This window comes from Tenrec ecaudatus, chromosome 10, assembly GCF_050624435.1.
Source record: "Tenrec ecaudatus isolate mTenEca1 chromosome 10, mTenEca1.hap1, whole genome shotgun sequence".
Lineage (NCBI taxonomy): Eukaryota > Metazoa > Chordata > Mammalia > Afrosoricida > Tenrecidae > Tenrec > Tenrec ecaudatus.
The window spans coordinates 154,170,663-154,185,592 of NC_134539.1; the positions used below are offsets into that span (position 1 = coordinate 154,170,663).

Here is a 14,930-nt window from a genome sequence, read left to right on the forward strand (position 1 = left end):
CCCCGGGGTGCAGACCTGACCTAGGCGACGCCGGGGCGGGGTGATGCCCCCCCCCCTTCATTCTTTGTTTCCTGGAGTTTCTTGACCGGCGCTGAGTCACCTTCCCGGAACGCGCTCCGGTCACAGCCCGGCTGCCGGGGGACCGCGCAGGGCGGCGGCGCGCACAGCCACCGACTCGGGACCCGTGCGGCCCACGCTGCGCCCTGGACTCGAGGGCCTACCCTGCTCCCTCGGACTGGGAAATGGGGCGCCGCCGCCCGCGTCTTCGGAAGAGAAGCCGCAGGGGAGGCGCGCCCGGGATCTGGTCGCCGCCGGGCTAATCAGCTTTCGGTTCCTCCGAGACTTGGTGGAGAGGTGTGTGAGGTGGGCGGTGGGCAGGCACGGGGGTCCCACGTCATCTCTGTTCCCCCGGGGGTGTTTGGTGTTTCTAACCTTGGCGCTACCTCTGGGGCCACCAAGTCCAACACGGACAACTTTATCCTCCGCTGGGTGCAAGCCAAGCGCCCAGGGGTTTCTCTGCGGGGTGCTCGTGGACACGTGCAGGTCACACGCCCACTTGCCACCACACACGTCCACGTGGGCGGGCTCCAGCAGAGCGCTTCTCCCAGGGTGCTTATGCATCTCCGCGAGAGGCCGGTGAGGGACCCGCCCCCCGCCTTTGCTCTCCAGTCCCCACCTGGGGTGCCCCGGGGTCAGAGCAGAGTGCCGTGGACGGGGGGACCCGCTGCGGGGCAGCTTCTCTGGCTCAGGGGACCTCGAGGGTGACCGTGGAGGAAAGAAGCCAACTCACGTGGGCTCTAACGAGCCCCATCCTCCCCGCGGTGCCCGGGACGCTAGCCTGGCGGCCGCACGCTCCGAAGCTGGGTGCGAGCTGCCGTGTCAGGTTGCTAAAAATAGCGCTCGTGGAGCAGGGTGGGGCGGAGGGACTCGGGACCGTGGGCTGGCAGCCCCGGCCGGCCAGGGAGGGCTTTGCAGTGGGGTCGGGCCTTGCAGGGCGCTGCATCTAGCGACGAGGTCGAGGACCGGGTGCAGCCCCCCCCACACCCTGGGACACCCCGGTTCGGCCTGAGGCGCGCGCCCCTCCGTCCGGCTGCTGCTCTCCGGGCGGTCGGGAGGCCGCAGCCCGCACCCGGGAGCCTCAGCTCTGGAGGGCCGAGGGTGGGGCGGGCCGGCGGCGGCTCGGGGCGGGCGCACGGCCCGCCGGGTCCACCCCCGGGAGCGCGGGGCGTGGCCAGGCGGCGCGCAGCCTCCGTGCCCGCCCCTGCTGGCCCTGAGCGGCCAAGTTGAGCGAAAAGTTCAGAGCCGGAGGGATAGAGGCCCGGAGTCCGTTTCTGCCAGGCGCTCCGGGGGGTGCTTCCTGCGCGGGGCCGATCCGGGACCAGGTTTGTTCCAACGCAGGCCCCCAAAGGGAATGGCCCGGCGCCTTCTGGCAAACCAGACCGGTTGGGTCGGGCCGTCCTCCGTCTCCACCGCTGGCGACTCCCAGACGCCCGCCCCCGCGCGGTCCCAGGAATTGGGCCGCACGCCCCCTCCGCACCCAGTCGGCACTCGGCTAGGGCAGGCGGCAGACGCGTGGCCGGGGCCCGGCGCTCGCGCGATCCCGGCGGGGCTCCCCGAGTGTGGCCGGTGGACGGCCGGGGCGCGGGGTGACTTGGGACGGGAGCGCGCTCCGAACTCGGGGCCTCGCGATGTCTGCCCAAGTTTTGGGATTGTTACTCAACAGAATCCCACTGCCCTGGGCCGCTCCGCGGGGTGAGGAGCTGGGGGCACAGACGCAGCACTGGGTTCTGACGCATCCGTCGGGCGGGAACTCGGGGCTGGGGAGCGGAAAGCCCCCTAGGAAGAGACCCGCAGCTTACGGGGCGGGGTGTGGGAGCGGGGGTTGGGAGCCCGCCAGTGCGGTTTGGGAATGCAGGAACTCGCGGGGCCCGAGCGTAGTCCTGGGGTCCGGCCGGCCGCACCTCTAATCGCCAGCGCCATCCCCTCCTCTCAGATCTGGCTGCCGTCCGGAATGACACCGCGGGCGCCCCCACAGCCCTGGCCCGGGGCGGGGAGGGCGAGCCCCACAGCCGGCCCCGAGACGCCCGCCTGGACAGCTCCGATAAGGAGCTGAAGGCCGGAGCCGCTGCCACCCGCAGCACCGCGACCGTGCCGGGGACCCCCGGGCAGAGGGAGCGGGGGGTCGAGGTTATGGACCCAGGTTGGTGGGGGCTGAGGAAGGATGGTGGGTGGGGTGGTGGTGGGTCCGCCAAGGATGGGAGTGGGGGTCGGGAGTTCAACCGGACGAGGGGGACTCTGGATTGGGGGGACTCCGCAGGAAGTGGCCGCCGCGGGGAGCCATTGGCGCCGGCAGGCCCCCTGCTGCGCCGGTCGCCCCCCCTTCCCTGGGACCGCTCCGCTGGCCGGGCTCCCAGTGGGGTTGGTTGCCACCTGGGTGTTTCGGGCAGAGCCCCAAGTCGCTTTCCTCGGCCCTCTGCCGGCCGGGCGGGGACATGGCAGGCTTCCCCAGCGGTGTGTCCCGTAGCCCGCGGTGCCGGACGCCCCCGCCGGTTGATCCCGCGTCCCTGCCGCGTGCTTGTGCTGTTGAACCCGCGAGCCGGCAAGGGCAAGGCCCTGCAGCTCTTCCGGAGCCGCGTGCAGCCCCTGCTGGTCGAGGCCGACGTGTCCTTCACGCTGGTGCTCACCGGTGAGTGTCAGCCTGTCCCAGCAAGGGCGACCGGTGTGCGCGGGGAGGAACCTGTGGGCCTGACCGCCCATCTCTGCAGAACGCAGGAACCACGCGCGGGAGCTGGTGCGCCAGGAGGAGCTGGACCACTGGGACTTGTTGGTGATCATGTCGGGGGACGGGGTGGTGCATGAGGTAGGTGGCCTGTTAGGGGGTAGGGTGGGTGGGGGCTTCTTCAGCTGAGGTATCTGGTCCCCCAGGTGGTGAATGGCCTCATGGAACGTCCGGACTGGCAGACAGCTATCCAGAAGCCCCTGTGTAGCCTCCCGGGTGGCTCTGCCAATGCCCTGGCCGCCTCCGTGAACCATTATTCAGGGTGAGTGCCTACTCCCGGCTCCCCAGACACCCCTCCCCAGGGGGCCATTCTCTCACAGGCTCCCTCTCATGTTTCTTCCCAACCCAGCCGATTGGCAGCAAGCCCTTGAGAGCCAGCACAACTGGGCAATGAGGTTTTTGCTGGTGGGCTTTTGGAAGTGGGTGGCCGGTCCTTTCTTCCAGTTGCCCGCAACGTCTCTGCAGCTCTCCAGGCATTCTGGCGTCCCCAGGTGGCTGCCTCCGCCTGCTCCATCTGTCCCTGCGCCTGCCAGCAGCACCGGGACCAAATGCCTGCACGGCAGTGGCTGCAGGCGTTCCCAGAGGCTGGGGAGGGTTTGAGGGCTCACGCCATGCCACCTTTTCTCCTGCAGGTACGAGCAGGGGACCAACGAGGAGCTCCTGACCAACTGCACACAGCTGCTGTGCCGGCGGCTCCTGACACCCATGAACCTGCTCTCCCTGCACACGGCCTCGGGCCTGCGCCTCTTCTCTGTGCTCAGCCTGGCCTGGGGCTTCATCGCCGATGTGGACCTAGAGAGTGAGAAGTACCGGGCCCTGGGCGAGGTCCGGTTCACCCTGGGCACCTTCCTGCGTTTGGCCTCCCTGCGCACCTACCATGGCCGGCTGGCCTACCTCCCGGCCGGGGCTGCTGCTGCCAAGATGCCGGCCGTACCTATTCTGGACCAGAGCGGCCCCGTGAACACGCACCTCGTGCCTCTGGACCGGCCGGTGCCCGCCCACTGGACGGTGGTGCCCGAGCAGGACTTTGTGCTGGTACTGGTGCTGCTGCACACCCACCTGGGCAGTGACATGTTCGCGGCGCCCATGGGCCGCTGTGCGGCCGGCACCATGCACCTGTTCTATGTGCTGGCAGGTGTGTCCCGAGCCATGTTACTGCGTCTCTTCATGGCCATGGAGAAAGGGAAGCACATGGAGTGTGACTGCCCCTACCTGGTGCACGTGCCCGTGGCCGCCTTCCGCCTGGAGCCCAGGAATGGGGCGGGAGTGTTCACTGTGGACGGGGAACTGATGGCCAGTGAGGCTGTGCAGGGCCAGGTGCACCCAGACTACTACTGGATGGTCAGTGGCTGCACGGAGCCTGCGTCCAGGCAGGGGCCTCCACAGATGCCACCTTCACGAGAGCCCTTGTGACTCCTAGGGTCTCGCTGTGCCTTAGTCCCCTCCAGCCCAACTCTGCAGCCGGCCAGGGACACTCCCAGGGGAAAGAGGAACCGGAGGGCCACCCCAGAGAGGAATCCAATAAAGTGACATTCCCAGCTTGTTGGTCCTGTCCCGAGGGCTGGGCTGTTGAATGGAGTGGCAGCCATACCGAGGAGCTGGCCAGCCCCTGGGAGGGGCTGATGTGGGGGTGGGCTCCCACGATGACCCACTAGAACCCTCGGATCTGGAAGAAGCTCTAGAGCACTGTCAGCCGCCTTCTTCGACATGTGGGGAAACTGAGGGGTGGAGCCAGTACTATCTGCCCCAGGACCACATGGGCAGCTAGTGTGGCGAGTCCAAAGGGTGCCCCAAATGAGGCACAGGCCAATCTCCCAAGCAGGGCACAACTGTTCTGGCCTATCGTCCAGGTGATCTCACCTGCCCTGGACAGGTAGGTGCCAGTCTCAATGGCACCCTAGCAGCTGGATGGAGAACAGGCCCAGCTGGTGAACCCTATGCCTTTGGTAGCCATAGCTGCTGGGTGGCAGGCCTGGCTCTGGATGGGCTCTTAAGCCCACCAATGGCCTCACAGCCTGCAGACCTAGGCCGGGAAATGCAGCCTGTGGGGGCTGGCCCCCTGGCCAGGGAGCCCTTCCCCCCTTGAGCGGGGCCCCTGAAGAAGGCAGCACCAGAACCCTGGTGACTGGCACAGGCAGTTTTAATGGTGTCACCTTTCCTTCTTGTACATGTCACGAGCCAAACCAAAATGCAAAACAAAAACGCAAGTAAAGTTTGTCACACTGCACTTGGTACAGATGTCGTCAGCAGGCGCATTCACACGTCCACGCGGACAACACACTGGGAGCCCGGCCCCCGTCCTCCGGTGTGCTTTCGGCCAGCCCCCCGGGACTCTGGGCACCCCCACTGTCCAGGCACAGCACAGGGACAGCCAGTAGATGGGCAACGAGACACAGCATGCTTTGGCTTTTTTGGAGGGTGGTGGTGGGATGGGGTCTTTTTCCCCCCTAATAAGTATTAAGCTTTTTTGCTCTTGAGATTTTATTGGTTTTCCACCTTAAATATTACATACATACACCAAAAATTACTGAGCTGCATTGCGCTCGAAGCAACCTCTGAACCCGGAGCTTCACATTATCAAAAGCTTAGAAAACTTGTAAACCTCGGCCAGTCTCTGGCGGGTGCCCTGCAGGCCGGCTCTCTGGAGGGAGCAGGCAGGCCTGGGAACCCAGGGTTGGGGGTGCCTCCTTCCCATCCGAGGGAGGGGCACGGGACAACATCTGAGCGGGGGGGGGGGGGGGGGGGAGAATGGGTGGCGGTGGTGCTCGGCCTGGCTCTTGCAGATCAGCCAGCACCACTGAGTGCCGGGAGCCAGGTGGGAAGCACAAGGCACCCACGGCGGTCTCTCCAAGCAGCTCTCCGACTCCTGGAGCCCCACCGGAACCACCCTGGCTCCTGGCTTCTCTCAGAGCCTCGCCCAAAGGGCCAGCGTGCAGCCTGGGGACTTGTAAACCAGGTGGGGTTGAGGAGGGAGGGCCGAGGGTCGCTGGAGCAGCCCACATTCATGCAAGGCGGCCGCTAGTTTCCTGCCACTGGGCTGGCCTCCACCTTGGACCCGCGACGAGCTGGCAAGGGAGGGACACGTGCCTGGGTGCAGCAGGGTTGCTCAAAGGTTGCTTCAGATGAGTGACGCAGCGTCTCAAGACTCTCGTAGCGGTCCAGCGTCATACTCGCCGGCAGGGGGGACAGCTGGGGGGCACGGGCGGGGAGTCCAGCGGGGGCGGGTGGCTACTTGGCCTCGGCGCTGGCGGGCATACCGGCTTCCAGCAGCGCCGCCCGGAACTGGGCCAGCACGCCACGGACACTCTTGATGAAGCCCTTGGAGAGCGGGAAGAGGGGAAAGCCAATGTCGGGATAGCCGCTCTTCTCCGGCAGGAAGCTGCGGTAGCTCTTCCTCCGCTTCTTTGGTCTGACGCTGGGTGGCCCGGCTGTGTCCACCGTCCCTGCCGCCCCCTCGGTAGTCTGCTCTGAGTGGTCCCTGCCGGCGGCCGCCGCGCCGCCCTCCGAGTCTGAGCCCTGCGAGGCCTCGCCAGGGCCCAGCCCGCCGTCCTCAGGTTCCTCCCGGCCAGAGTCTGAGAGCTCAGCCCCCGTGGGCGGCTCTGGAGAGCTGCTGTCCCGAGGGACGCCGTTGGGCAGCGCCTGGGCCCGCTCCAGCAGTGCGTGCGTCTCCAGCCAGGACTCTATTCGGCTAATCAGCCGCCAGCCACCGGTGCTAAAGTGCTGCCGGATCTCCTGCTCGAAGACCTCAGGCGGCCGCCGCACCAGCTGCGCCATGGACTGCACCACGCGGATCAGCGCCATCTCGTTGTAGCAGCGGCTGTTCTCGTAGCCCTCCTGCAGGCCGCGGTCACTGTCGAAGCCCGCCTCGTTGTAGTACGGCTCGTTCACCAGGATCAGACCTGGGGGTTCGGGTGGGCAGCTCAGTCGGGAGGAGCCCCCCACGGCAGCCCCATGCCCCTGATCCCCCAGCCACCCCCCGTACCTTGGATGGAGATGAGAACTTGGAGCAGGCTGGATTTGCTTGTCCACCTCTCTGTCCCCTGAAAGGACACCCAGCTCCGTCACCCTGTCCTCCAGAGCGGGAGGTCCTGCCTGCTCTCCCCCAGCCCCGGCCCCGGCCCACGCTGCGCTCACCTTTCCGATCCAGGTGCCTAGGAGGCTGACACACACTTTCCCGTTATCGTAGAGGTTGGGGTTGAGGCGGCCACTGCACTGGGAGAGGTAGCAGAAGTGCGGGGGCACGGCGGGGTAGATGTTTGGCAGCTGGATGTCGAACAGGTACAGGCCATCCTCGTAGGGGGTCCGGGTGGGCCCCTTGATCAGGGCAGAGAAGAGGTCCTGAGGGAGTGGGGGGGGTGGGTGGGGGGGTTTGGTCACTGCAGGCTTGGTGGGTGGGTGGGTAGGCAGATGGGCAGGGTGTGTAGTCAGCTACCCCGATGCCAAACTACCGGACACCTTCAAGTTGTTTTTTTGGGGGGGCATCTGTTTCCCTCAGAAACAAGCACTTAATATGGATTCTGCAGGATGCCCCTCCTGAACCGTGACAGGGCATGAAACAGGGACAGCCAATCAGAGAGGAGAGAACATTCATGACCAGCAAGGCTACACCCGGATTTTGGTGGCCAAGGGGTGGCCTAGCAGCCAGCAGACAGATGGAGGAACTGAGGCAGGTGGGATTCTCGGTAGGTCCTTGTTCAAAGATCGTCCACTTTGTATTACATCACTTATGCTGCCGGCCCTGCCCCGACCTAGATTTCCCTGCGCCCTCTTGTGGCATCCCAGCTTAGGCCAACTGCTACCTCTCCCACGCTGCCCTCCCCATGGGAACCCCCCATCCCCACCCCCGAGTCCTGTTCTCTGGAAGAGCAGGGATGGGCCCGGCACTGGGTGCTCGCTCAGGGCAGGAACCAGAGCCTCGCCTCAGCTTCTAACTCCTTTTCTCATCGGTGCCGCCTGTGTCCGCCTTGCGGCCAGCGCCTAGCTGGGGCCAGCCCAAGGGAACAACTGAGATGGCAAAGCACCGGGCTGCCTGCTCCCTCGCCAACATTGCCCAGAGGCCAGGGCCCACCATGGAGGGAGCGATGGAAAGGTGACCGAGAGGGGGTCCCAGGGCACCCTCGTCTGTTGCCGCGGGGAATGAGCTAGGCAGGTATGAGTAAGGGAGGTCTTGGGCATGACCCCATGGAGTGACAAGCCCAATAGGCTGGTGGTGGCAGAGACCCCCTCTTGCCGGCTTGTCAGGGCCCCGGGGAGGGAAAGGGTCCTTGAGAGAGCCTACTTCTGCCTGCCACCTTCTAACGCTCCAACGCTCGGGCTTGGGCAACAACGGGGACCGAGGGGGGCTCTGAGGCTGGCCGGCTGTTAGCTGATCACCAGGCTGGGTGGGTTTAAACCGCCCACCTTTGGGCTCACGGTCGAGTGCATCAGACTCTGCCCCCACAATGGCCCATCTTCTTTTGAAGAGGGGAGAGCCAGGGCGAGACAGGTTTGGGCCCCACCCTATGCCCCGAGGTCTACTCGCCATTCTGTCCTCGAAGGTCTTGACCATGATCCCGTCGGGCAGGGAGGTAGCCAGCAGGGCCATCTCCTTCCGCACTGTGCTGAAGAATTTCTTGGCTTCTGGAGGCTGGAACTCAATCTTCTTAAAAGAGTGATTTGCTGGAGGGCGGGGGAGATGGGTCAGTGGGTGCTGGGGGCCCTAGGGGCGTCACCTAGAGATATGTCTGTCCCTGTTGGGGCAAGTGAGTATGCCCACCCACCTGCCCGTCTCCAAGGAGGTCCTGGTGGCTGCATGGGCATGGTTCCAAGGTATACTGGGGGTGAGGGGCAGTGTGTGGCTGTACAGGGAGTTTCCTGGGTGCATGAGAGGAGTCTGATGGTTACATGGGGAGCACTCTTGGGGTACACTAGGGAGGGTCTAGTGGCTCACACAGGTAGCAGCCTTGGGGTCACTGGGCACATCTGAGAGCTGCATAGAGAGTGGTCATGAGGTACATGGGGGTGTCGGGTGGCTCTCGGGGAGCGTGCCAGGGTGGACTCACAGGGGGCAAACTCCAGCACTGAGAAGACCTCGCCCTTGGCGCTGGTGAAGGTGACGCCGGGCTTGCCGCCACACTGCTGGCAGAGCACTGGGGTCTCGCTGGGCCACTCGGCCTTCACGGGGGACTGCACCTCAGGCTTGTCCTCCTTGCGCTCGGCCTCAGGCAGCGCCTCCCGCTTCTCCTCCTCGGCGATGGCCACAGTGTCCAGGGTCTTCTTGAGGTTCTCCTGAAGCTTCTTGATGTCATCCAGGAACTTCTTCTCCCGCGTGGGCTTCTCGGGCTCCACGGTAGGAGAGGTGGGCGACCCGGTCAGCAGCTGCTCCACCGTCATGTTCTTCAGGCTCTCCAGGATCTTGATGGCTTCCTTCAGTTCCCGGAAGCTCTTTGGAGGGCCGTCCTTGCTGGCCTTCTCCATCAGCCCCGCCATGGGGGCGGCCATGGCCACCGCCCCCTGGATGGCGGCCGTGGCGGCCTCCTCGCTGATGACCACGCCCTTGTCCTCATCGGGGATGGCTGGTGGGGCGGGGGTGGGGTTGGGGGGCTCCTCGATCTTGGGGTGCTCGTCCTCCACCAGCCCGTTGTCTGTCTCCCAGCTGTCGCTGTCGTCCTCCCACTCGTCTGAGGACGCCCCGCTGCTGCTGCCCTCCACCGAGTCGTAGTCCGACTCCTCCATCTCCGACTCGATGTTGTACAGGTGCTGCCGAGACACGGGGGCTCGGACCCGGCCCCACTCCAACCCAGACCCCACCACCCAGCTGCCTGGGGCCAGCACCTGCCAGCCCCACCCTGAGGACGACCTTTATGGTGGCACCAAGGGCGGGGCTGGCTCGGGCCACCTCCTGTCCCCTTCCCTGAGGTGGTGCTGGGAGAGGAGAACTGGTGGGCCGGGAGGGCAGCGCTCAGGCGAGGGGGCTGAGGGCCCGGAGATCCCCCTCGGTGTCTGTGTCTGCGGGACAGAGGTGCCCCAACTCCCTGAGAGGTCACTCATGTTTTCTTAGAACCCCCCACTGCCGTCCAGTTGGCTCAGACTCACAGTGACCCTGTGTATGGCTCTGAGGCCCTGGGAATCTTTACAGGACAAACAGCCTCATCTCTTGGTTCGCAGCCCAGCGTTTACTAGCTGCGCCACCAGAGCAAACTGGCAGGAGGGAGAACCTGCTGGCTCTCCAGGGGTGTGAGTGGCAGCTGCCCTCCCTCTCAGATAGAGGACACAGATTCTACCTTAGGAAGGTCTGAGAGCAGGACGGGAGCCCAGGCCAGGCAGCTGACCGTGGCTGGGCTCTGGGCAGAGGCTCACCTGGGGCAGGATGATGGTCTTGGAGTTGTCAGCCCACACCACCTCCACCTTGCTGCTCACATCCACGCGGGCCACCTGGCCCACTGATGGCTGTGGGGCAAACAGGACAGTCAGGCATGTGGCTCTCCAGGTGAGACCGGGGGCATGGCTATCAACTGTCAGCGGGTGCCAGCCTAAAGCTGGGAGCAGTGAGGGTCAGGGCCAAGCTATGTGTATGAGCCCCCCACCCCCACCCCCCTGACTGACACAGCTTCAGCTGGCTTCTGCTGAGCCTGGGCCCCTCGAGGCCATTTCACACCGGCAGCCCCGTTGCTGCCAGGACGGGGGTTCCTACCCCACGTGGGCTTTCTCCCTGGCCAGCCCCACCCCACCCCTCACTTCCTGATGCAGTTCAGTTTCAACGGCCAACTGAAGGGTGACCACAGCAGATCACCAGAGACTGTGTCACCACGTAGCTGCTGAGTTACCTTCAAGTGACATCCTGACCCACTGCCGCATCATGCCGCTACACACCCTCCACATGATACCATTACACAAGAGCTAACCCACTGGGAGCTCGGGCTGGCCCTGCCTCTGCCCGGGCCACTCTCCTGGCACATCAGAGCTGGTCAGCACCAGGCATGTGCTACTGTGATCCACGTCTCAATTCTGCCACGAGGTGAGCTGTCGGGACACCTCCCTAATACGCCGCTGTGGGGACTGGTCTCCTGGGAAGGGTGTTTCGGGCAGGGCTGCGAGCCCCCGGCGGCTCCCTCAGGAACTGCAGCTGCAGTGCAGCCTGGCGCACAGCCGGGCCAGGCGGGTGGATGCGCAGTACCTCGTCCTCCTTGGGAGGGGCCCCATCCTCGGTGTTGCCGATGCGGATGACGATGTCTGTGGTGCGGAACCGGAAGTCAGGGTGGTCGGCGATGTCATACACGCTCACATCCTCCTCTTCTCCAATCAGCTGCGACACAGGGTGGCCGGCTGTCAGCGCAGGTTCCGGCCGTCCACCCCGTCCCCCAGCCCCCGTGGGGCTGCACACTCGCGCGTGCGCGCACACACACACCTCCACGTCGTCCCCGCTTGGCCGCAGCTTGAACCACTTCACCATGCAGGTTCGGCCCACGTGGTCCCCAGACTGCACCACACCATACACTGCCGGGTCCGGGCAGCTCTGGACTGGGGGCAGAGGGCACGCGGCTCACTGAGGAGACTGTGGAGGGGGAGGGGCCGTCCACCTGTCCCCAGTCCCAAGGAGGACGCCCTGGGCGGGCGGGCGGCCATACCTCGCTTGTCCACCACGAAGTCCCCGGGGCAGAACTCGTTGTTGTCCAGGTGGTGCACGGGGAGCAGGTCGTTGGAGCGGATGCCGCACTCCACCGAGCCGTCCTGCCACATCACGTCGGCCGAGGTCATGGTGGTCACCACCTCCACGGCCACCCTGCAGGCAGCCCGCGGACCAGCGGTCAGGGCCCTCCCTCCGTCCCTCGAGAGGAAAGCAGACCACCTTTCTGTCCCGCCCCATCCCCACTGACCCCACTCCCCACCCGGTCTGGGGACGGCCACAGAGCTGGCCCCGCCCCACCACACCTGTCCCCCGGCTTGAAGTCTCGCGTGATCTTGCTCTTCTTCCGCTTGTGCTTCCGCTTCAGGTTCTTGATGGACAGGGGCACGCTCTTCTTGCGGCCCGTGCCGCTGCCGCTCTGCGAGGACGTGGTGGAGCTGGCCGACGAGGTCACGGAGCTTGTGTCGTCCGTGTCATCGGCGGCCTCGTCGTCCGCGTCCTGCTCGGCCGAGTGCAGCTGGTCATCTCCGGCCTCCTTCATCAGGAAGGGGGGCAGCTGCTCGCCAGCCTCGGGGGGCTCCTCGGGCCCCTCGTCTGGTGCCTCCACTGGGCTGGCTGAGCCGTCGGGAGTCTCCTCAGGGCTGGCGGAGCCCGGCTCACTCTTGGCCTTGGCGTCCCCCTTCTTGCCCGGGTCCTCTGAGCTGTGGTCGCGGGGACACTGGGTGTCGGGGGCGCAGGACATGATCCGAACGACCTGCTTCTTCAGTAAGCGCTTCACCTGCAAAGGCAGAGCAGAGTGTGGCTGTGGGGGTGGGGGTGGGTCCTGACCCGGAGTGTCTCGTGGGTGGGGGGTTGGCAGCAAGTCCCCACTGGGAGGCTGGCAGGGGTCATCAGAGCTGCCCACCAGGAGGTGGCGACCATCCTTGCTGCCGGGTGTCAGCCACACGGGCCCAGGACATACCTTCTTGGCCATAGAGCCCTCCCCCTGGGCGCAGTTTTTCTCTGGACATTCACAGGTCATCTTGGCCGGCTCTACCTTGGCTGGGAAGACATACAGACAGCGCTCCCCCAGCTGCCGCTGAGCGTGGTCAAAGCATCCGAGACGCTTCACCCTATGGGGAGATGGGCACGGCCAAGCTGAGCTTCCTCACACCGACACAAACCCCACCCGCCCAAGGCAAGCACCTGGGTGGGAGGTAGAGTGGGTGGAGCTCACCTGTCTAGATTCTCCTGGGTGATGACAGAGGGCGGGGGGCTGACACTGTCCGTGCCCCCGGGGCAGAAACTCTTGGTGATCCATGTGACTTTGAGCTCCACCACCTGCACCTGGGGATGGGCAGAGGGCAACCTGGCCCATTAGGGCAGCGGCCAAGCACTGCCCGAAACTAGACCACTTGGTTGCCCACCATGAGTGGACACACCTGGGCACGCCCTGCCCTGGCTGACCACTCTTTCCTGTTTGCCCCCAGGGATACTGCCAGTCTCCAGTCCAATGTGCCCCCCTCAGCCCGCAGACCAAGAGGGTCATGGCAGCTACTGAGGGCGCCCCCAAGCCCCCCGCCCCCTGCAGGCCCTGGCCCCTACCTCTTCCACCACCACCCGGAACTTGCTCTTGGTGCTGAGCACGGGCTTGACCCCCGAGAGCCATTGGGCGCTGGAGAAGATCTTGGCGGGACCAATGAGCACCTGGCCCGGATAGAAGCCGTAGGAATCGTCGAAGAAGAGGCCCTGCAAGATTTGGGGTTGGGGAAAGTTCTTGTGAGCCGTGCCTCCTCCCTGGAATGGGTGCTCCTCGCAGGTCCTCTGCTCCCAGCCCCGACACACACACCAATACACACACAGCGCTGCCACCCCACCTTGGACCTCCACACTCCCTGAGGCCCTCCTCAAGCTGCCCAGGGGCTGGGAGTCCCACGCTCCGGTGTGCGCACACTAGCCCAGACAAAGTGGGAGGTGGCGAGCGCTCGTCCTGCACCCAGACCCTGGGCCGAGCCCGCTCACCGAGTCGCTGACATGGGGGCAGACATCGTAGAGCTTGGCGCCATCTTCCGTGTTCATGGAGCACCTGGAACCGAGGATGGAGTGAGGTCACACACTGTATCCAGGGAGCCTGAGGGGGCCCGAGGCATCTCCCAGCAGCCCTGCCTCCCAGTTGGTGCTAATCTGACTCTCAGCTGACCCTCACCTCGAGTGGCCAGGTGCCTGTCACCATCCGTCTTTAAAAGAAAACCCCTGGCCTGTAGGTACCATCGGTGACAATGCCCCAAGCAGCTGACCAGGGCAGCTCAGGGTCTGGCTTGTAGCTCCTGTTGACCCCGCCCCCTGTCACCACCGCCCCTACCTGGCGCCATTAGACAGCTTCAGGATGATCTGGTTCTTCAGGTCATAGACCTTCCCCAGCCAACAGTCATAGGCGATGTAGTCCCCGTACATGAAGGGCTGTGGGCCAAGGCGACAGGGCCGGTGAGATGGTGAGCAGTAAGAATGCTGTCCTGGGCAGGGGCACCTGGGCTCCCCAGACGCAGGGGAGGCAGGACCCTGCATGTCTGCTGCCAGGACACTCCCCGTCCAGTCGTCAGCAGAATCCCACCCCCTTCTCCCTGAGGGTTCCGTTGGGGGGTCGGGACACTGGATATGTGCACCAGAAGTGAGGTGATCCCAGGTGGGGGTCATGAGACAGTAGTCTGTAGAGGGGTGCGGGAGTGGAGGTGGGTGCTGCAGGTGGAGGCTGCAGGAGAGGCGTACAGAAAGTTGGTGGGCAGTCCACGGCCTTCTCAGTCCTCCCCTCATGAGCGCTGTGAAGCACCCCCCTCCCCCCAAAATAAACTGTCTGCAGGTCTGCCACCCTGTGCTCTGCAGCCAGCGCCCTCTCTGCTCACAGAAGTTGTGGCAGCCCTGCGAGGAGAGCACACTCCTTCACCATCATGCCAGTGTACACTTAGCAGTCTACGGCCCATGTCAGTGTCCCTTCTGCAGGCGGGGTGGGGGCACCCGCAGGCTCGGGCGGCTTGCATCACTGCGGCAGGCTGGAACCGAGCCTGTGTGTGCGGAGGTCCTGGTGCACCTCTGCGCGCCTGTGTGTGCGTGCACGCGCATGCGGGAAACAGCACAGCAGCCCCAGGGCGGAGCGGAGGAAGTGCAGGTGGGCCAGGGCACCTGAGCCACCAGAAAGCACAGCTGCTGCTGCTGCAGGACAGAGCAGAGCCGCCGCTGCCTTCAGTCAGTGGGTGCGTAAATGATGTGCCACCTAATTGGGGTCCTGTGTTGGGCAGGGCTGGCTCTGTGGACTGGGTAGGAGTATTCGGGGCAACATATTGGGAGTTGCTCTCAAATGTCCCAGGGGAGGAGGGATGACAGGGGGGGCAGGGCGGGGCTGCAGAAGCGCCCTGAGAGGACGGGGCTTACCCAGATGTGCTGCAGGTCCTTGCTGTTGACGGGGTAAATGATGCAGTTGGTGCCGATCAACTTGACGGCACAGTCGATGTTCACGTCGATGACTGTGCCACACTGACTGTCCTGGGCGAGAGGGAGCCGGCCTCAGGCACC

General features: G+C 65.1%; 2 protein-coding genes across 9 annotated transcripts in view; one reads left to right on the forward strand and one right to left on the reverse strand.

Annotated features, from left to right (window-relative positions):
* Window positions 1-118: 118 nt before the first annotated feature.
* SPHK1 (sphingosine kinase 1) lies at window positions 119-4,317 on the forward strand. 7 transcript variants are annotated; one of them, XM_075562258.1, is made up of 6 exons: window positions 119-354; window positions 1,994-2,200; window positions 2,525-2,686; window positions 2,766-2,860; window positions 2,926-3,041; window positions 3,412-4,317. In XM_075562258.1, the coding sequence occupies exons 2-6, from the start codon at window positions 2,191-2,193 to the stop codon at window positions 4,190-4,192; spliced, it is 1,164 nt and encodes a 387-aa protein (XP_075418373.1). In that variant the 5' UTR covers window positions 119-354; window positions 1,994-2,190; the 3' UTR covers window positions 4,193-4,317. The 7 variants fall into 7 exon arrangements, with proteins under 7 accessions (XP_075418373.1, XP_075418374.1, XP_075418371.1 ...); XM_075562259.1 differs by lacking the exon at window positions 119-354 and adding an exon at window positions 401-883; XM_075562256.1 differs by lacking the exon at window positions 119-354 and adding an exon at window positions 446-864.
* A 584-nt stretch (window positions 4,318-4,901) lies between these two features.
* The window catches only part of UBE2O (ubiquitin conjugating enzyme E2 O), a 46,117-nt gene continuing 36,088 nt past the window's right edge, over window positions 4,902-14,930 (reverse strand). Inside the window, exons 3-18 of one of the 2 annotated variants that reach the window (XM_075562251.1) lie at window positions 14,790-14,900; window positions 13,726-13,823; window positions 13,386-13,449; window positions 12,969-13,112; window positions 12,601-12,710; window positions 12,421-12,496; window positions 11,690-12,162; window positions 11,386-11,540; window positions 11,166-11,278; window positions 10,935-11,063; window positions 10,118-10,207; window positions 8,821-9,517; window positions 8,301-8,437; window positions 6,914-7,117; window positions 6,762-6,819; window positions 4,902-6,678 (exon numbers count right to left, since the gene is read on the reverse strand). In XM_075562251.1, coding sequence (XP_075418366.1) covers window positions 6,008-6,678; window positions 6,762-6,819; window positions 6,914-7,117; window positions 8,301-8,437; window positions 8,821-9,517; window positions 10,118-10,207; window positions 10,935-11,063; window positions 11,166-11,278; window positions 11,386-11,540; window positions 11,690-12,162; window positions 12,421-12,496; window positions 12,601-12,710; window positions 12,969-13,112; window positions 13,386-13,449; window positions 13,726-13,823; window positions 14,790-14,900 — 3,330 coding nt within the window. In that variant the 3' untranslated portion in view covers window positions 4,902-6,007. Of the gene's footprint in view, window positions 6,679-6,761; window positions 6,820-6,913; window positions 7,118-8,300; window positions 8,438-8,820; window positions 9,518-10,117; window positions 10,208-10,934; window positions 11,064-11,165; window positions 11,279-11,385; window positions 11,541-11,689; window positions 12,163-12,345; window positions 12,497-12,600; window positions 12,711-12,968; window positions 13,113-13,385; window positions 13,450-13,725; window positions 13,824-14,789; window positions 14,901-14,930 lie in introns of both variants that reach the window. The other variant, XM_075562250.1, reaches the window with a different exon arrangement.

Coding starts and splice junctions, on each gene's coding strand:
- SPHK1 (XM_075562252.1), top strand. CDS start 1,689: ATGTCTGCCCAAGTTTTGGGATTGTTACTCAACAGAATCCCACTGCCC. Junction 1,753..1,993: donor GCCCTGGGCCGCTCCGCGGG/GTGAGGAGCTGG, acceptor CCCTCCTCTCAG/ATCTGGCTGCCGTCCGGAAT. Junction 3,042..3,411: donor TCCGTGAACCATTATTCAGG/GTGAGTGCCTAC, acceptor TTTCTCCTGCAG/GTACGAGCAGGGGACCAACG.